We start from the raw sequence: 15037 nt of genomic DNA, 5'->3' as shown, positions 1-15037 counted from the left end.
ATCTCTCACGAGTTGAGATGTTGGCTGAGCTGCGGTCTTACTTGAAGGCTTGGCTGGGGCTGGAAGATCTGGTCCAAGGTGACTCTGTCAGTGGCTGTTGGCAACACGATGCTGGCCAATGGCAGGATGCCTCCATCCCTCACCATGTGGACCTGCCCACAGGGCTCCTTGAGTGTCCTCACAACACAGTGGCTGACTTTCCTTAGAGCTGATGAACCCAGAGAGAGAAAGAGAGCGAGGGAGAGCAAGCAAGCAGAAAGGGGCTGCAGTGTCTTCTGTGACCTTGCCTTAGCAGCCATACTCCGCCATTTCTGCAACATTCTACGGGTTACACTATTCAAGGGGAGAGAGTCCTACACAAAGGTGTGAACACCAGGTGGTGAGAATATTGGAGGCCCTCCTGGACGCTGACTTAGGGCTGCCACAATCATTGTCTTTATTTTACAAGTGATAAAACGGAAGCACGAAGAGCTCACCTGAATGTATCCAGGATTTTTCATGACGAAGGGATCGTGTCTGATTGTTCACTCCAATATTCCTGGAAGCACCTGGGACAGTGCCCAGCTTTTAGTAGGTGTTCAGGAAACACTTGCTGAATGACATATGTACGTGGATGGATACTTGCTCCAGAAAAAAAGGGGCCCTTGAAACTCAGTCCATTTTACTTACTGTTCCATTAGATATCTGTAGGGGCAGGGATCAAGGGACAGAGTTTTGCATTGCTAGACTTCTGGTATCATTGACGTTTTGTGCACATGTGCATCCTTGTGGCTTATTGTTCCGTGAATCGTCTGTTTCTTTAAGACCCGAATCGGCTGGGGTGTTGTCGAGGGAAGGGGTGTGCAGAAACTGAACAGGGAGGAGCCTTCCCCTTCTTTGGATGATAAAAGGGTCACTTTAATTGAAATAGAGTTATAACTGGTTGCCAGATTTATAACTGGTTACCAGATTTAAGCATAAGGTCAAAACCTTAGAGCAGAGAGATTATATACACAGGCAGCATGGTGTATATAAATGTATGTATAATTTATGCAATATTTTTCCTATTCGCGCTCTCTACTTAAGCTATCCATTAAAGCCCATCACATTAATTTAATTGAAAAATTCTGGGGGAATTGTATTAGCTTTTTTCCCATTAAATTAACATTACAGCCTTTAAATAGATGTCCTGGATGCCCATTGTTGCTAACAAAATTATTATGCAAATTGAAATCTGCCCTTTCTGTATTTGGCCACCAGTGTCCCACCCTCCTCCTTTTTCTGTGACCTCTTTAATTTAATTGCCCTTTCCCCGAGTTCCCAGGCCACAGATGTGGGATGGAACCCCCGGCCCAAGCGTAGCCTCTATGTGAGACTGCAAAGCCTGGTCTACACCAGCAGAACTGCACAGAGCTAGCTCTGGAGGAGCTCCGGTCTCTGGTCTCCGAGGCCCTTATGAAAACACTCTTATGTCAAGAAAGGAAAAAGGGTGGGCGGTCTTCCCCCAGGCTTGTTGGTGGCCTAGAGCACACTTAGTGTCATCAGAGAGCACAGTCATATGAGTCAGATGGGCTGGGTTTGAAATCCGATTCTGCCACTTAGTGACTCTGAGATTTGTGAGCAAGTTTCCTAACCTCCATAAGACCAAGAAAACCACTCCTTTCTCAAGGGAAGCTGGAGAGGAACACGAAACAGTGGATAGTGCCGCACGGAGTGGGTATTTATCAAGGGTCGCCATTGTCATTTATTCACAAACTCCATTCATCCCTTCATTCATCCCTTCATTGAGGGAACAGTTGAGAGCCTTGCTCTGTGCCAGCCACTGGGCTAGGTGCAGGGGAGATGCCAGGAACCAGATGACCCAGGTCTGTGATCACCTGTAGCTTGTATGTGGGGTTGGGGCGGGGGGAGTGAAGGGGGGGGGTAATAAACAGGTAGACAGGTAAGTAATATGTGGGTAGAGGTAGGGGTTATTGCCATCATTAGCATATCAAGCAAGTTTTTAAAAGGTGCAAAGTGCAGTCCTGTTAATTATCAGCCACCCTGATTTGCCTGCTCCACTGAAGCCTCCAGGAAGCAGAATGAGCCACTTCCCTCGGGGCTGGATCAGAGAGGCCAGGTTAGATCCGGGCCTGGGCCTCCTTGGGTGGAAACTTTTCTCTAACCTGAGCTGTTAGATGGCCGGAACCGGAAGCTGGATGACAGATCTCTTTGTGAACCGATCTCATTTTGTCTCGTGGATGGGGTAAGGGTTCCCCCAGCCCCACTGTGTGTCTTTTCTTTCTGACCGCCGCTCGGGAAGTAATCCCCAGCTAATCTCTGGATGAACACCAAGACTTCGCTACTCTTCAAGAGTCTCCAAGGGAGACTTCTCTCATCTTTCCCATCTGTTTAATCTCCAGGAGTCTTCCCTTTTTATGAATGTGCCCTTCCATTTGCATAGACACTGAGTAGATTAAAACGAGGCTTGAAAAAGGAAGGTCAAAGCCTTAGGTGGTTGAAGACATACCTCTAAGGTAAGCAGTGGGGGTAGAACCCAGCCTACCCCGTCCACAGGGTATGGTTCTCCCAGTGAGACTAATGCTAAGGGAGAGCCTGGAAAGATGGGTACCTTCCTTCTTCCAGTTCCCGTTATCCACTGCTGCGTAACAAGTGAATCCTAACCACCGTGACTTAAAGCAATGGGCAGTAATTACCCTTCGTGGTCTCTGTAAGCTAGGGATTCAGAAGCAGCTTGGCCGGGCAGTTCTAATTCCGCTTTCTTAGGTGGCTGGAGTGGGGGGCCTCTGGAAAGCTCCCTCGTGCTCATCTGGATGGGGAAGGCTTGTACAGCTGAGGGCTGGAACAGCTGGGCTCCTTGGGTGTACGTGATATCTCAGCATGGTCTGTGCGCAAAGTCTCTCCAACGTGATGGCTTCAGAGCAGCTGGACTTCTTACACGGTGGTTGAGGCACCAAAGCAGGTGTTCTGAGAGAGGGAGAGTGAGCAAGCCAGGTGGAAGCCGTATCACTTTCTGTTACCTGTCCCTGGCAGTCTGTTACCTGTTGCTGTCGCTTCTGCCTTCTGTTGCTCGGAGCAGTCGCAGGGTCCAGCCCCAGTTGAAAGGAAGGAGAAGAAGACTCCACCTGTTGATGGTAAATGGCAAGGTTCTAGAGGACTACAAGGGACTGAAAACATTGCAATGGGTAATGCCTACTTGTAAACCTTCCCGGTTGAGATTATCAAGATAGTTGTGGCCTCAAATACGCAAAGGCAAGCAATAAAGCTTCTAGAGGGTAGCATAGAAGAATATCTTCATGACTTTAGGATAGGCAAATGTGACAGGATAAGAAATATATATTGGTCTCTGCTGTCTGGTTCCTGACACAAATCTCCTAAATCCCTTATGATTTCCTGAGTGATGGGTGTGATATGATCGTTTCACACAGAGCTCTTAAATCCCTTGGAATTTCCTGGGTGATAGGAGCATCTTCTAAGGAGGCCGACTCTTGGTGGGCTCCTGAATAGCTCCAGGATGGGGGCTGGTCACCAGAAAGATTAAACCAGGATTAGAGGCTTAGAACTTTGAGTCCCCTCCCCCCACCCTTCCTCTGGGGAGAGGAGCAGAGCCACAGACTGAGTTAAAAGTCAGTCATGCCTATATGATGAAGCCTCCATAAAAATCCCTAGATGGTGGGCTTGGAGAGCTTCTGGGGTGGTGAATGCACCCATGTTCTGGAGAGTGGCTCCATGGGGACAGAAGCTCATATGCGTGGGACACTTCTAGGTCTTGCCCTATGTACCTCTTCATCTGGTGGCCCAGACCCAAGTGACAGTGTTGTGGCAACTCTTGACTTTGTAGCCAACTCAGAAGTGTGGGTATCCTGGGCACCCATTTACTTGTGACAGGCATCAGAGGGGGTAACTTCTTGTGGAATGGAGCCCTTAACTTGGATCTGATACTGTGTGTAGTTAGTGTCAGAAGTGAATTACAGGACACCCAGTTGGTGCCCCAAAAGTTGGAGGATTGGTTGGAATGGGGGGGAACCCCCCCACACATTTGGTGTCAGGAGTGTTGTGAGTACATGGGGCGCCTGGGTGGCTCAGTCGGTTAAGCGTCTGACTTCGGCTCAGGTCATGATCTCCCAGCTCATGAGTTGGACCCCACATCGGGCTCTGTGCTGACAGCTCAGAGACTGGAGCCTGCTTCGGATTCTGTGTCTCCCTCCCTCTCTGCTCCTCTCCCACTCAGTCTGTCTCTGTCTCAGAAATAAATAAAAAATATTAAAAAATCAAAAAATAAAGTGTTGTGAGTACAGAAACAGTTTTTCTTGAGCAAATATTTCTGAAACAGGACACACACACATGCATACACACACGTAACCATAAAGAAAATAATTGACCAACTGGACATTATTAGAACTCTGTTCGTCAAAAAACTCCATTAAGACAATGAAAATGAAAACCACAGAGTAGGAGGAGATAGTTGGAATAAAGACACTAAGAGAAGGACTCCCATTCAGAATATTTCAAGAACTCCTGTAAAGCAATAAGGAAAAGACAAACAACCCAGTTTTTTTTTTCTTTAATGAACAAAACACACGGATAAGCTTTTCACAAAAGAGAAATCCAAATGGCCAATAAGCCGATCAAAAGAGCGTCAACATCATTAGTGATTAAGGGAATGCAGTCCAAACCACAATGAGAATTGTATATATGTAAAAAAATTTTAGGTGGGCACCTAAGACTTTTGAACTTTACTGTATATGAATTTTACACAGACACCTACAAGACTGGCTGGAATTACCAAAAAAGAATCCTGTCCATGCCAGTGTGTTGACAATGCTTGGAGCGGCTGGAACCCTCCCATACTGAAGATAGGAGTGCAAGTTACCACAGACACTTGGGAAAATTATTTAGCAGTGTTTACGAAAGCTGAATGTAGTACATATACTCTATGAATATGCCCAATTGTGGAGTGTAAATATGGGTGCTAGAAGACATGGCCGAGAATGTTCTTGTATTATTTGTCATAGCCGTCTATCTTAGTTCGTTCAGGCTGCTGTAACAGAGTACCGCAGACTGATTTGCTCATAAAAAAAAAAAAAAAAAAAAACAGATCGATTTCTTACAGTTCCAGAGACTGGGAAGTCCAGGCTTGGGGTCCTGCTAGGTTCAGTGTCTGGTGAGGACCCGCCTCCTGGTTCCTAGATGACCATCTTGTTGCTGTGCCCTCCCCAATGGAAGGGACAGGGATCTCTGTAGGGGTTATCTTACAAGGGCGCTAATCCCATTCATAAGGGCTCCACCCTCTTGACCTAATCACTTCCCAAGGGCCACAACTCCTAATACCATCACACTGGGGACGAGGTTTGAACATACGAGTTTTAGAGGGGCACAGACTTTCAGTCTATATAACAAGCCCCAAATTGGACACGACCCAAATATCATCAATAGTAGAACAGATGCATAAAGCGTGGCATATTCTGACAATGTTATAATTGCAACTGTATATATGGGACATACATAGCAATGACTTTGGACAGACCCACACAATAGCATGGAGGGATCTCGCTCATAGGTCAGTGAGTGAAAGAAAGTGCTATAGGACCCCATTTACATTAGATTTACAGCCAAGCAAAACACATTATGAGGATGAAAGCAAGGTTAGTGGCTGTCTTTGGTGACAGGGGATGGGGATAACTGGGAGGGGCACGAGGAACACTTTTGGGGAATCGGTAATGTTCTACGTCTTAATCTGGGTGGTAATTATGACGTGTTGTGTTCACTTTGTAAAAACTCACCAGATTTGTATACTTCCATAGCACGCATATTATTCATACTTCAATGAAAAAGTTTCCTTTTAAAAGATAATCATGCCCGTGGCCTATAGCAGAGGTCAGCAAACTACTAGCCCCTGGGTCCAATACAGCCCACTGCCCGTTTTATAAATAAAGTTTTATTGGGACACAGCCACATTCATATACATCCATGTACGGATTGTGTATGGCTATTGATACACTCAAACAACAGAGTTGAGGAGTGTGACGGAGGTAGGATGGCCGAGGAACCCTAGCATATGGGCTATTTAATCTTCTACAGAAAAAATTTGCTGACCCCTGTACTGTAGCATATTACTTTGGAGGCCTCATTTAATCTTTCCATGTGTATTAGAGAAGACTCAGGACTATTTCTCAGGGAAGATCTTGGCCCTATTAAAAGGCTTGCCTTCAGTCCACCCTCATGCATAGCTGGGGTGTTTTATATTAGCTGAACACCCCTTGGGTTCAGTGCTTTAAAATTCCATACCAGGAGGCCAGCCCCACCCTGCCTTCCGGTGATTCTCAAAGTAATTTGATTTGCTTTGAATTCTCTTTCCTAATTCTGCTTTTTAAAAATTCGGATCCTTTGGGGCGCCTGGGTGGCGCAGTCGGTTAAGCGTCCGACTTCAGCCAGGTCACGATCTCGCGGTCCGGGAGTTCGAGCCCCGCGTCAGGCTCTGGGCTGGGCTGATGGCTCAGAGCCTGGAGCCTGTTTCCGATTCTGTGTCTCCCTCTCTCTCTGCCCCTCCCCCTTTCATGCTCTGTCTCTCTCTGTCCTATAAATAAATAAACGTTGAAAAAAAATTTTTTTTAAAAATTCGGATCCTTTGAATTATGAAGGTAATACATATCTTTTGTAACAATCCAAACAACAGAGAGGCATCTAAGATAGAATTAATAGTCTCTCTGCACCTCTCCAATGCAGCTCCCTGATGCAATCACTGTTAACAATTCGCTATGAATGTTTCCCTACTGTTTCCTGTATTTATAAAAACATATACAAACCTACTTAGAGGGTGTGACTTTTTTTTTTTTTTGGTCTCTTTGTTTTATTTTTTTTAATGAAAATAAGATCACACTTGCTTTTATTCCATCTAGCAAAGTATTGCAGGCGTACCTCCCAGTCAATATGTATAATTTTATTTTATAATTTTTAATAGCTACACTGTATTCCTTAATATAAATACATCGTGATTTGTTCAACTATCGTCCTATTAATGTACATGTACGTTTAGATTGTTTCCACAAACGGTGCCTCAGTGAACTTCTTCATATATTTGTGCCTTTATAGACTGGCATTTTCATTTCTGGTGGATATATTCCCAGAAGTGAGAGTGCCAGGCCACAGTTTAAATTTTCAAAAATACCAACAGTTGATTTTCCACGACGCTGTAATAATTTACCGCCTCTCCCCTGATGGTGTTTGAGAGAACTGGATTCCTTCCACCCTTGCCAGCTCTGGATGTTACACATATTTTCCATTTTTGCCAATCTGATGGGTAAAAAATAGTACCTCATTGTTCGCATTTGCATTTCCCTGACAAGTGAGCCTGAGAATCTTTTCATATGTTTATTGGCCATTTGCATTTCTGCCTCTGTGAATTCTGTAGCCTTGGCCCATGCTTCTACTGGGTTGTTGGTCTTTTTCTTATTAATGTGTAGGGTCATTTTATAAATTAAGAATATTAACTCTTTGTTAATTATATGGCCGCAGATATTTTCTGTGTTTACTGTATGTTTTTCCGTGGCTCTGCTTTTGATTTAAAAAAAAAAAATTAAATTTCTGTCCCCAGGTTCTTGCTGCGAGCACAACTAAAACGGTTTTGCTTTTTAATTCTTATCAGCATCTCAGCTGTGAGAATATATGTGGTGCTTTAAAGCGGTGGTTCTCAAACATTTTCTAATTTTAAGTAACAGACGCTCCCCAGCCCCCAGCCCCCCAACTTCCCCCCCCCGCCCCACCTCCCTGCCAAACACACGATTAGGTAGATAAGAGAGAAACTGCCATGGTTAACTAGGGTTTGCGGACTCAGCGATCTGCGTGCCGAGGGTCTCTTCATGGCTCTCTTGCAGCCCCTGAGACACCGCGAGAACCACTAGTGCTCCACGGAACCTAGTTTGAGAATCATTGGCCAAAAGGCTCTGCAGCCCCTCGATCCGTTTAATCAGTTTTCTGCGGTGTGTTCCGTGGAATATTAAGTAGGATACTGACAAGAGCTTTGTGAGGAAAAGACTCTGGGATCGGTCTGTGGCCCTGCCAAAATGAGACATGCTTTCCCTTTTTGAACTAGATCACACTTCGATTCTTTTGAGATGGAAATGCTGGCGTACCAAGAGACAGGAACTGGACGGCGGGCGACACACACCCTTTCTCTGTCTTCACACGCAACGCCAAAACAAACAGCCGTTGCCCTTGCTGCTCCCGGCCATCTGCTGAAGGTGCACCTCGAGTTTTCCGAGTGAGCATTGCTCAGTTAGCAATCTGGCTTACAGAGAACCGAGGGGATCAGCAAGGGAGAGGTATGTACTGACCCCTTTGTATTTTCTCAGGGGCAGAAACGGTGGGCTTTTGGTGACATTCAGGCACCCCTGTCTTCTGCCTTAGTTGGAATTTGGGAGGACAAATTTCTCCCCAATCTTTTTTTTTTTTTTCAGTCCTACCTATAACAAAGAACAAGTAAAAGGGACTTTAAACAAAGGTGCTTTAAGCAGAAGGTTTGCAGATACTACTTTCTTTCCTTCCTCAGTCCTTTCAAGAAAAGACAAAGGAAAGAGATTTCGGCATAACTTGTTTGAGAACAGCAATCTGGTACTACCTACGCTCTTATGAGAAAGAAAAAGCACATAGTAGGAGCAGTGAACCTAGGTGCCACTTGGACGCTGTGGCTAGGTTCTTGCACAACAGTGGTCAAAGAAGCTTGGAAAATGCTGGGTTTCTTTACTGCAGGACTTCTCAGAGCCTTTATAAAGCCAGTGTTCATTGTGAAGTTCCAAGAAGAAGACACGGATGAGTTTTCCCAACTTTTCCTGACCACAGAATCCTTGTGGGCAGAACCCCTCCAGGAACCGTATTCCATTGTCTACCCTTTAGAAAAAGGCTGGACTAGATCGTCTTACATTTTTCCTGAGATAAAACCAGACTCTTAGAGAACGGCACCCTTTTCTTTGGCCACTTACGGATTTGCTTGTGTTGACCTTCCCTTAACCTGCAATGAGGGACATTGTGTGGAATTCATTGTATAAACTTGCTATGATTTTTACTGCAGAGAGGCCGTGATTTTAGATGACCTTTTTAACGTTTATTTATATTATTTATTTGTGAGAGAGCGCGCGCGCGTGCGAGCTAGAGCAGGGAGGGGCAGAGACAGAGGGAGACAGAGAATCCGAAGCAGGCTCCGCCCCGTCAGCACAGAGCCAGATGCCAAGGCTCGAACCCCTGAACTGTGAGATCATGACCTGAGCCGAAGCCAGGAGTCGGATGCTTAACCAACTGAGCCACCCAGGCGTCCCAAGGAGGTTGTAATTTTATATAGCCTATCGCCAATAAAAGTTGTGCTTGCGTAAGCAGTCGTTTTGTTAATATAACACCACGAATTTGGTAACTGGTTTACAGTTGCCCCTTTGCCCTTATCACCAGGATGCTCACACAGATTTCTGGGCCACTAATAATGGTATGGAAATCCATGTTACATATTTTGGGTACTGATCTTGTCCTTTATTTCAACATGGCTTCCTACCTTTCTTCCCCCCACTTAGTCCTCATTTCCTTGTTTTAAAATTTTTATTTTGTTGTATTGATATATGTCAATAAGCTACTTTCTAAGCCTATTTTTGGAATGTAGGCGGATGTAATAGCATACCAGCACATGCCTACATGCATGTCTGACTAGCATATGTATGTGTCTGTGCATATATATAAGTTGTATATAAATGAACATATATCTAAGTTTGTAAGTAATACAACTTATGTAAGCTATGTAAGTTTTTATTTATTTATTTATTTATTTATTTATTTATTTATTTATTTATTTTAATGTTTATTTATTTTTGACAGAGACAGAGACAGAGTGCAAGTAGGTTAGGGGCAGCGAGAGAGGGAGACACAGAATCCGAAGCAGGCTCCGGGTTCTGAGCTGTCAGCACAGAGCCCGACGCGGGGCTCGCACTCACGAGCTGTGAGATCATGACCTGAGCCGAAGTCGGACGCTCAACCGACTGAGCCACTCAGGTGCCCCTGTAAGTTTTTATTTTAATCACCCAGAACTCATCACAACAAGTGCATTCCTAATCCCCATAACCCGTCTCCCTCATCCCCCGCCGTCCTCCCCTCTGGTAACCGTCAATTTGTTCTCTGTAGTTAAGAATCTGTTTCTCGGTTTGCCTCTCTCTCTCTTTTTTTCCCCTTTGCTCAGCTGTTTTGTTTCCTAAATTCCACATATGAGTGAAATCATATGGTATTTGTCTTTTTGTCTTTCTGTGACTGACTTATTTCGCTTCGCATTGTATTCTCCAGCTCCATCCATGTTGTTGCAAATGCAAATGCAAATTCTTTTTAATGGCTGAGTCATATTCCATTATATAGATACCACATCTTTTTTTATCTATTCATCAGTTGATGGACACTTGGGCTGCTTCCAAAATTTGTCTATTGTAAATAATGCTGCGTGTATTCCTTTGAATTAGTTTTTCTGTATTCTTTGGGTAAATATTCAGTAGTGTGAATTACTTGACTGTAGGGTAGTTCTATTTTTAACTTTTTGAGGAACCTCCATACTGTCTTCCACAGTGACCGCGCCAGTCTGCATTCCCACCAACGGTGCATGAACGTTCCTTTTTCTCCGCGGCCTCGCCAACCCCTGTTGTTTCTTGTGTTGTTGATTTTAGCCATTCTGACAGCTGTGAGGTGATCTCTCTTTGTGGTTTTGATTTTCGTTTTCCTGAGGATGAGTGATGTTGAGCAGCTTTTCATGTGTCTATTGGCCATCTGGATGTCTTCTTCGGAGAAATTTCTATTCGTGTCTTCTGCCCACTTTTTAATTGGATTAAATATGTTTTGAGTGTTGAGTTTTATTCTAATCTGCATATAGTAAAATGCCTGCTATGTGCAAGGCACCTGCTAGGTTCCGGGGAAATAGAAATAAATAAGCTGTGGTCCTTGTTCCCGAAGCACTTACGTGTGTTGCTGGTGAAACAGATCTAATTACCACCATCAATGGGCATGAATAACCACTGTAGTGTTGTGTTAAGTAACAATGGAGTATATTTAAAGTTACAATGAAGTATGTCTACAGTTCTCTGGATATGCCAGAGAGATTGAGTAGAGAGACCAATTGACACAGACAGAGCTGCCCAAGGACCCCTAGCTTTGGGGGGTCAGCTCCCCAGCTGTTCAGGTCTTTCCAGTGTCAACCTCCAGCTGGCCAGGTGAGCGAGCAGTTCTTCAGATGATTGTGGCCCCAGCAGCACTGAGTGGAAGGGAGAGGGCACCTCCAGTCCCTGCCCAAACGACAGATGTGTGCCCAAACTACCTGTAGTTCTGAACTAAAACATGAAAAATGCTGTGGGAACCCAGTGAAGGGGCAAATGACCTCGTGGGGACTATCAGGTGGCTGAAGCGGTGGACGAGGTCCTGGGCGTTTGCTTTCAACTTGAAAGGATGCGCAGGATTGTGTGGTGTGTATGAGTCTGTGCCTTTTCTGAGAAGAGGGTCCATTGCTCTTGTCAGATTCTCAGAAGAGTTCACAGCCCACAAAAGGTTAAGATCCATTGCCTTAAAAGACAGTTGCCACGGGGCACCTGGATGGCTTCATCGGTTAAGCATCTGACTTCGGCTCAGGTCGTGATCTCACGGTTCATGGGTTTGAGCCCCACGGTGGTCTCTTTGCTAACGGCTCGGAGCCCGGAGCCTGCTTCGGATTCTGTGTCTCCCTCTCTCTCTCGGCCCCTCCCCTCGCTCATGCTCTGTCTCTCTGTCTCTCAACAATAAATAAACATTAAAAAGAAGAAGAAGAAGACGACGACGATGACAGTTGTCAGGACAGCAAAGGGTGGAAAAATGCTCAAAGGTATGGAAGTGTTGAAGTTTATAGGGTAGAAGCGACTGGGGATTCACAGGCACTCACTTAAACATTCTTTCCTTCAACAAATAACTTACTGAACAACTACTATGGATCAGGCATTGTGAATAAGATTGTTTGTCCCTTTACAGACCTCACAGGCTCTAGACACTTCCCCAGAAGGCGGTCCTAATCTCCAGATCTCTCCCACTGTCCTGGAGGAGGAGCTCCAAAGTCTACCCTTCTTCCTCTAAGTGTTTTGAGTTTACCTTCTCTCCCTGCGGCCCTTACAAAGAGAGCAGTCAGACGGGACACAAGTCCCTAAAACCCCTCCAGGAAGTAATTGTATAACCTTGTCAGGCCCTTTCTCCATCTGCACGAAAGTACCGAGAGTACGAGAGAGAGTACCGTGATCTCTTTCTTGAAAGAAAAAGCCCCCCAAGGAATGAAGAAACTTCTTTCTAAGTTGAACCGGAGGGGAAAAAAAAAAAGCTAAAACACGAAGCTGGGGAAAGAACTTAGCCATGTGATGTGAGGTGCTTGTGATGTGAAGTGAGGTGACTGATTTCAGTTTACATCTCGACTGTGTGCAAATGGCACCTCTCAGCACCTAAGTCTCTCCCAAACCTGGGCGTCTTTGAAGACTTGTTTTCCTTTTTTTCTTTCTCCCCTCTCTCACTCTGTTCCCTCCCTCCCTCTCTCTTGTTTTCACATCATCCTCAAGGCCCATCGGGAGAGGTTCACTCTGTAGTCACGAACGTATTTCTTGGTTTTACCGCTGACTCACAGTTCCACGTACTATACCTCAGGTTTTCCATCTCTGAAATGGGTATGATTATACAGGAAAGTAATGTCTGTGGAAACTTTAGGGACCTCAGGTGGTGAGTTTTGTAGACATTACACACACACACACACACACACGCACGCACGCACGTACACACACGGTATCTGATTAGCCTCCAGGCAGAGTGGGGGTAGCAGGATTTCCTCAGAACAATCTAAGCAGAGAGCATCTGGTTCCCTTCCCTGTTGGTGCCTTTGTCTATACGTTTGGTTGAACTAAGCTGCTTGATAAACTAGCCTGCAGCCACCGCATACTCACTCTTGAAACACAGAACATTCTCTTTCAGGCAAGGAGCTGCCAACTCTGGTGGTTCTAAGTACAGGAAGGGGAATGGACGTGTTTCATTTCTTGCTCTGCTCCCAGGACACAGGTCCATGCTTGCCTTTCACCCCCGAGTGAGTTTTATTTGCTGGAAGCCTTCCTCGAACACTGGCAGGCGCAGAGAATCTCTTCCCAATGATCCCTAAGCCGTGCTTCTGACCTGATGCAAAGTGCGTATTGCCTATATGCTGTCTGTAAAATGGAATCGTCATGGGGAAAGTCTTTCTGTGTCACAGGGGAAGGCAGGGATGCCAGGGGAAAGAAGACAGCTCTGCCGTTCGGTGGTTAAATATCAAAAAGAAACCACAAGGCTCTGACTGTAAAAGCCAATCCTACTTAAAAGATTTTCTTCTTTGCTAAATGTTGTGTAATGGACCTGTTGTTTTTGCCTGCCTTGCGGCCATACTCCTTACTTCTGTCAGGAGCAACCCAGTTTTGTTTTGGTGATCTGTCGTCCCTCATTGGTTATCATCTTGGTAGTATCATTAATCAGAGCATCTTGCCCTCCTCTGGCCAAGAGGTAAGCCCGTGATTGCAGCTATGCCGGACATATTCTCCTGGAAATTTGAGAATTTCTTAAAGCTCTCCACAGGGTTGGAGCTCATTCATCCAGGAGTCATTGCCCTAAAGAGACTATCTCTTAGTTCCCCTGGGTCTCCAGAACTTCTCTGGTCTCTGTCCCTTCTGAGAACTATTCTTTGGGTATTACTTCTATTCTGTGTCTCCCCCAAGCCCTTTCAGTACATTTTCTTTCTTTCTTTCTCTCTCTCCCTCCTCTCTCTCTCTCTCTCTCTCTTCCACCCCTTCCTTCTTTCCTTCCTTCTTTCCTTCCTTCCTTTTTTTTTTTTTTTTTTTTTGCTTAAGTTAGAGTCAACTTCTGCCTCTGGCCATAATGAAATAACTAGTACCAGACTTGTTTTCCATCTGTACACAACTAGAAAGCTGAAAAAAATATATGAAACAACAGTTTTCAGACGTTGAGCAACAGGCAGTGCATAGCTGTGAGCCCTCAAAAAAGTGAGGCAAATGAAGTGAGCCCTATGAGCACCTTGGCTTTCTGCCTAGAAGTACTTTTTAGATTGCAGCAAAGGTAGGGGAATCCCAAGCAGGGGAATCTTGGAAGTTTCCCTGAGTTGAGGACATATAGATGTGGAGGTTAAAGAGGCTGGAATTTGTGAGCCAAAGTTCTAGAGAAGAAGGTGCTATGTAGATAAACAGTGCCAGAAATCTGTATAGGGAACCCCTTGAGTGATTGGTTGAATATGAAATTGCCCAAGCATTGAGTGGAATGCTATAAGGATGGCAAAGAACAACCACTGGGGAGGAATAACTTGAATAATTCCCAGAGCTCTCACAGGACTGGGGGACATTCAAATTTTAGCAAACCAGAAGGGGAGTAACTTGTTGAACATCCAAGGAATTCATTAGAGACCCACAGTGAGGTCAGACTTTAGTAGTAGGGCTAAACTGGCCTTAGAAGAAAGGCTCCACTAGGCTCACTCAGCAAGGCTTTTTTAAGAAGCTTGAAAAAATCAAACTGACCAGGAAGTAACTTAACTGCCTGTCAAATGAGTTCCAAAGGAAAATGACAAATATCTAGACATTCAATGGCATAATGCTAACAATGTCTAGCATCCAACATAAAATTACTAGACACCCAAAAAGCAAGACAATGCGACCCATTACCAGGAGAACTCCCAATCAGTATAAACTGATCCCAGATGACAAAGAGGATGTAATTAACAGACAAGGACTTTAAAAAAGCTATTACAAATATGTTCAGAGATTTAAAGGAAAGCATGAACATAGTAAAAAGTGGAAGTTTTTTTAAAATGTTTATTTATTTTGATACAGAGAGAGAGGAAGCATGAGTAGGGGAGGGGCAGAGAGAGGGAGAGAGAGAATCCTGAGCAGGCTCTATCCTCAGTGTGGAGCCCTACATGGGGCTTGATCCCACAACCCTGAAATCATGACCTGAGCTGAAATCAACAGTCAGACACTCAACTGAATGAGCCACCCAGGTGCCCCAAGTGGAA

The 15037-nt window shown here is 44.9% G+C and overlaps 1 protein-coding gene across 2 annotated transcripts in view; it reads left to right on the top strand.

The window, feature by feature from the left end:
* SPRING1 (SREBF pathway regulator in golgi 1) overlaps nucleotides 1-15037 on the top strand; it is a 179026-nt gene that overhangs the window by 113889 nt on the left and 50100 nt on the right. Inside the window, exon 5 of one of the 2 annotated variants that reach the window (XM_023241456.2) lies at nucleotides 8072-9344. The exons of the other annotated variant lie outside the window; for it this stretch is intronic. Coding sequence (XP_023097224.1) covers nucleotides 8072-8092 — 21 coding nt within the window. The 3' untranslated portion in view covers nucleotides 8093-9344. Of the gene's footprint in view, nucleotides 1-8071; nucleotides 9345-15037 lie in introns of those variants that run through there. 2 annotated transcript variants of the gene reach the window in all.

This window comes from Felis catus, chromosome D3 (genome assembly GCF_018350175.1).
Source record: "Felis catus isolate Fca126 chromosome D3, F.catus_Fca126_mat1.0, whole genome shotgun sequence".
Lineage (NCBI taxonomy): Eukaryota > Metazoa > Chordata > Mammalia > Carnivora > Felidae > Felis > Felis catus.
Note: the sequence above shows the minus strand (reverse complement) of the source record. Positions and strands in the feature narration are given on the sequence as shown.